Source organism: Mirounga angustirostris, unplaced genomic scaffold (assembly GCF_029215605.1).
Source record: "Mirounga angustirostris isolate CCGP_5_RB_7025 unplaced genomic scaffold, mMirAng1.0.hap1 SCAF_4, whole genome shotgun sequence".
In the NCBI taxonomy this organism is placed as follows: domain Eukaryota; kingdom Metazoa; phylum Chordata; class Mammalia; order Carnivora; family Phocidae; genus Mirounga; species Mirounga angustirostris.
Window position 1 is genome coordinate 157,145,865 of NW_026991712.1, and position 5,445 is coordinate 157,151,309.

General features: G+C 65.8%; 1 protein-coding gene across 2 annotated transcripts; it reads left to right on the plus strand.

Annotated features, from left to right (window-relative positions):
- Nucleotides 1-454: 454 nt before the first annotated feature.
- CLDN19 (claudin 19) lies at nucleotides 455-5,199 on the plus strand. Of its 2 annotated transcripts, XM_045895441.3 has the most exons (5): nucleotides 455-677; nucleotides 1,892-2,056; nucleotides 2,167-2,251; nucleotides 4,015-4,167; nucleotides 4,917-5,199. In XM_045895441.3, exons 1-5 carry the CDS (start codon nucleotides 455-457, stop codon nucleotides 4,963-4,965), a joined length of 675 nt encoding a protein of 224 aa, XP_045751397.1. In that variant the 3' UTR covers nucleotides 4,966-5,199. The 2 variants fall into 2 exon arrangements, with proteins under 2 accessions (XP_045751397.1, XP_064443564.1); XM_064587494.1 differs by lacking the exon at nucleotides 4,917-5,199 and having other exon boundaries at nucleotides 4,015-4,260.
- The last annotated feature ends 246 nt before the right edge of the window (nucleotides 5,200-5,445 follow it).

The following is a 5,445-nucleotide window of genomic DNA, read 5'->3' on the forward strand; positions in this document are numbered from 1 at the left end:
AGGCATTAGAATTGTAGGGCACTTGCATGGTTCCTAAAGGGGGTTCCCTGGCAGGAAGGCCCTGAGGGCAAGCAGGGTCACTCCTCCCAGCCCCTCCCCTCTCTATCCCTGGGAGGTGGGGCAAGGACACCCACCTGGGCCATGGCCCCGCCCCCCGCCCCCAGGGGGCTGGCAGGAGCTCTGCTGGAGACCCTGCCCTGGCTTAGGCGGCTGCTGTGGGCGGGCCCCTGGCCTTTCCAGCCCCTGGGCCTCCCCCTGCATTCTAGAGCCCAGAGCTGCTGCAGCCGCTGCTGAGGCTGCTGTGGGCCTGCCCCCTCTCCTTCTCAGCCTCTGGCCAGCGCTGCTCCCCCTCCCCCCCACCCAGCAGCTCCTCTCACCTGGCCATGACCCCAGCCCCCCCAGGGACCCTGGCCCAGCCCTGAGCCCTGGAACCTGCAGCCCCCTCCCCTGGGCCATGGCCAACTCAGGCCTCCAGCTCCTGGGCTACTTCCTGGCCCTCGGTGGCTGGGTGGGCATCATCGCCAGCACGGCCCTCCCGCAGTGGAAGCAGTCCTCCTACGCGGGCGACGCCATCATCACGGCCGTGGGCCTCTACGAAGGGCTCTGGATGTCCTGCGCCTCCCAGAGCACCGGGCAGGTGCAGTGCAAGCTCTATGACTCACTGCTCGCCCTGGAAGGTAGGCCTCCCTCTAGCTGGGTTGGGAAGGTGGGATGTGGGGGAAGGCAAGGTCCAGAGCAAGCTTGCCCACAGCCTGCGACCTGCGCTGGGCTCCATTCTCCAGCCCCCTGCCCGCGTGCGCTTTTGAAAATCCAGGCCCACCTGGTGCTCCGTGGAGGGCAGGGGCTCCAGGCAGGCTCCGGCAGCCATGGGTCCAGATCCCAGGTCTGCCACTGTCACCTTCAAGGAGTCGCTAACCCTCTCTGTGCTCTAATGTCCTCATCTGTAGAGGGGAGCACTAGGACTTTACAGGACTGTGGAGGGTTCGATGAGATAGATGAGTGCCTGGCCCTCAGGCTCCCCTCCACCTCCCCCCATACTCTGCAGCAAACACCCTGTGCATACACGCCTTCATGCCAGGCCTGCCGCCTAGACAAGCACGCCTCCGTTTGGGTGTTCCAATGCGCGCGCGCACACACACACACACACACGCCTGTGCACACAGGTGCTTGGGCACGTAGGTCCCTCTCCTCCTGGCGTGTGCATTTGAACTTGACAAGTTGGCTTGTAAATAGGCACCACCGCAGCTCCGTCCCCGGCTCAGGGCCAGCCCACCCAGCCTCTGCCCAGGGCAGCGCAGGCCTGAGCGGGGCAGCTGTCACACGGCCCTCCCCCACGACACCCGGCCAGGCGGGTCATCTGGTCTCCTTCAGCGACCCAGCTCCCCCGAGCTGCCCGCGGCCCAGGACTGACCGCACAGGTGTACAGCTGCCATGGGTGACTCAGAGGGCAGAGGGAAGGGGACCAGGAGCCAAAATGGCTGGTGGGGAAGGTGTCCCTGCCTGAAAGCCAACTTGGGGCTGAGCTGGATGGACCTCAGACACCCTCACTCCCTCCTGCTGAATCTGCAAGGCCCCGGGAGGAACTGAGCCCGCGGCTTGGGAGGGGTGGGCCGGACCCCAAAGGGAGTCCCACCGCCAGAGCGCAGCGGACGAGAGAAGTCCAACTACCCTGGCACCGCACACACCACCTGGAGGAACCTGCAGGGGGAGTGAACGGCGGGTGGTAGAGGTGAAGCTCAGCCCCACACCCTGTCCTCACTGTCCCCTCACACCTGCTGCAGGTGGCTGCCCAGGGGGAGCTTCCGGCCCCTGCCCCAACCCCTTCCCCGCCGCGCTCCTCACACCTGCCCACTTCTCCCAGAGCCTGCTCAGTGCCCCCTGCTCTGCCCAGGTCACATCCAGTCAGCGCGAGCCCTGATGGTGGTGGCCGTGCTCCTGGGCTTTGTGGCCATGGTCCTCAGTGTGGTCGGCATGAAGTGCACTCGGGTTGGAGACAGCAACCCCATCGCCAAGGACCGCATCGCCATCTCTGGGGGTGTCCTCTTCCTCCTGGCAGGTCAGTGTCCCTGGCTCCCTGTCTGCCATCTTGGTCATGGCAGGTGGCCCTGCTCTGGGTGGCCAGCCGGGGGCCAGAGTAGAGCTGAGCGCTCCCTCCTCTGTCCTTAGGCCTCTGCACGTTGACAGCCGTCTCGTGGTATGCCACCCTAGTGACCCAGGAATTCTTCAACCCCAGCACACCTGTCAATGCCAGGTGAGGGCCAGTGCATGGCTTGGACCAGGGAGCTGGGCCTCCCGCTCCGCTGCCTTTGTCCAGCAGGACACGTGGAAGAAGAAACGGGGTGGGGGGAGCCGCAGGTCCTGTCACGGCGAAGCTGTCTGGAGTGGGGGGCCAGGCAGGGTGTGGCTGAGCCCTCTGAAGGGGCCAGAGTCCTGTGGAGGACACCGCAGGAGCTCAGCAACCTGGATCCGGGTTGAAATCCCAGATCTGGGCGCGCTGGCTGTGTGAAGGGCGAGTTCCAGTCAGATGGAGCTGGGACCCAAGGACCCAGCTGACGTGGCTGTGAGGGCTCAGTGAGATGTTGCAGGGCGGGCTCAGCACAATGCCGGGGCCCCGGAGAGCACTCAATAAAGCCCTCGTTGTGACTCCTGCCCAAGGTGACAGGTGCATTGGGCTGGGAGATGTAGACTGGACAAGCGGTAAGGCAGATGTGGGGGGGCCTTACAGCCGGAGGGAAGATTTGGTTCCCCATCCTGGGGTGGAAGGCAGCCAACAATCCTTCTGGCTGTGGCATGCAGCATGGTGGGGAGAGGCTAAGACTGGTAAGGTGCAAAGGTCTGGAGCAGGGCTTGGGGCCCGAGGCTCGCAGTGCAGAGTAGGTTCAGAGATGTTTAGGAGCTAGAAGGGCCAGGACTAGGAAGGCCCAGGGTGTGAGGGCCGGATACGGGGCTCTGTGAAGAGCCTGGGCCCACCTGGCTCCACCCCGCCTCTCAGCTGTGCCCGAGCAGAGAATGGGACAGTCTCAACCCCAGACATCCCAACAGACCTTGGGCCCTGGGCTGGAGGGAGAATGAGAAAAGGTACCCAGGCTATCACAGTCAGGAGGGCCTGGAGAAGGCATAGGTGGGGCGGGGGAAGAAAAGGAGACCACAGGCACAGCGCTCGTCCCCTGGGGTCGGAGCTCTAGCCACGAAGATCAAGCAAGAGGCAGCTCAACTCAGAGACAGACGCCAGGCTGGCACTCCCTGTCCCTCCAACACTCCCCGAGGCAGCTGGTACACAGGCCGTGATGGGCCTGGGGGACACGGATGAATCCGGCGCTGTCCGCCCTCGGGGTGCTCCGCAGGGAGCCAGGCAAGCCAGGAGCTGAAGGCCACCCAGGAAGAGTCAGCAGGAGGCACAGCAGGAGGGGTCAGGGAAAGCCCCTGGGAGGAGGTGGCCCAAGTGGGCCCTGAAGGCAGAGGAGCAGAGGAAGCGCAGAAGGGGGGACGCTCCAGGAGGGGGCGCCTCCAGCAAAGGCACGGAATCGGGGAGCCCCTGGGCGCCGCAGAGCGGGAGTGGGGGGTGCGCAGGCTGGCGGCGGCCCCGAGGCGGGGAGTCAGGAGCGCCAGGTGGAGGGCCCGCTGTGCCCCCGAGGACCATGGGAAGCCCGGGCTGGGGGTTCCGGGCGCCGGAGGGGGACTGAGAGAAAGATGGCAGGGATCGCCCTGCTCCTCCCCACGGGACTCGGCGGCCCTCCCGCACCCCTGCCCCTGGCCGGAGCAGGAAAGGGGCCAGAGTGTGCGCGGAGCAGGCCCACCCTGGGCCTGGGTCCCCTTGGGTGGGGGTGATGTGCTGCGTGGAAGTCGGGAGGAGCGATGGGCCTGCAGCGGAACTTCTCCGCGAGACTGAGGAGGCTTGGGAGGCCCCCAGTCTCAGCTCCCCACCCCCTGCACGCCCCCCGCCCCCACGGGGGGCTCCCTGGGGGAGGGCAGGCTTGCAGTCGCACCTGAGGCTGTCCTCCCTGCCCCTTGCAGGTACGAGTTTGGCTCGGCCCTGTTCGTGGGCTGGACGTCCGCCGGCCTGGCCATGCTGGGGGGCTCCTTCCTCTGCTGCACGTGCCCGGAGCCTGAGAGATCCAACAGCAGCCCGCAGCCTTACCGGCCTGGCCCCTCGGCTGCCGCCCGAGAGTACGTCTGAGCCCGGGCTCCGCCGGCCCCTGCAGCACCCTGGGCAGGGCCAGGAGGGCGCCCCGCGAACTCCGTTAGGGCTCTGAGCAGCTTGTCCCCACACAGGCACCCACCCTGTGCTCTGAGACTCAGACCCAGACACTCAGAGGGAGGCCAGAGGCAGGCCCCAGCCCACAGGTGCACACGCCTGTCCCGCTGCAGGCGTGGACCCGTCTGCACAGCGCACAGGCACCAGCAAGTACGTTTGCCATCCAGGTGCCGGCGCTTCCCCGGGGTGGTTTTTTTACTCCCTGCAGGGCACACGAGTGTCTGCTCTGTGCTGGGCCCCGGGGACACAGCCACAAAGACAGCCCTTGGTGCCCCATGCCCTGGGGTGGCCAGAGCCTTTCCCGTCCCCAGGCTGGCAGGCTCCTCACAGCAACCCCATGCAGGGGGCAGGGCCAGGATGATGAATGTCCCCCTTACACACGAGGAAACAGGTTCAGGGACACCAAGAGGCTTGGCCCCACTGTTCCTGAGTTCAGGTCTCAGGCTCTTCCAGTACGCCCAGCACCCCGCGGACACCCCCACGCATGGCTCGGCCAGCACGCGGCCAGCCCGCCCCCAGGAGTGGGCCCCAGGGAGGGCTGCCGTGGGTGCCCAGGTCTGACTGCGCTGGTCAGGCCCTGCGTCTGGGCCCGCACCCCACAGCCCCTGCCCCACCCTGCTGCTCACCCCACTAACCAGCTCTCCTCTCTTTTGACTTTCAGACCAGTTGTTAAGTTGTCCGCCTCCGCCAAGGGCCCCCTGGGTGTGTAATGTCCAGGTCCCCAATCTGACTCTGTCCCCCCGGCCACACTTACGCTGTGTGTTTGGTATTGTTTGGAAAGAGAAGTGAACATCCAGCTCCAACTGTGGTGTCATTTGATGTGCCCCTGGCATGGCCACGGTGGGTCTTGGCTCGGAGAGGTCAGAGCTGGTCCCTGGGGTCTTTGGGCAGCAAGACGGGGAGACAGACCTGCAGGGTGGGTTACATGGCACATCCGGTGCCGATCGGGGCTCCAGTAACCTCCCTGGCCTGACACTTACCTCAGAGCTGGGGTGAGGGGACACTGGAGGAGCTCACTACATGGAGAGGGACCTTAGGGCCTTTCAGCCACGAAGACTATCCTGAGCAAGGTTGCAAGCCCCCTAATGCTGCCCCTTCTTCCACATCCGCCCCTCCTCCTCTCCAGTCTGCCAAGGTCCCCCTATATCCCCGCCCTGGATCCAGAGTAGAGAGGGGCGGCCTCAGGCAGA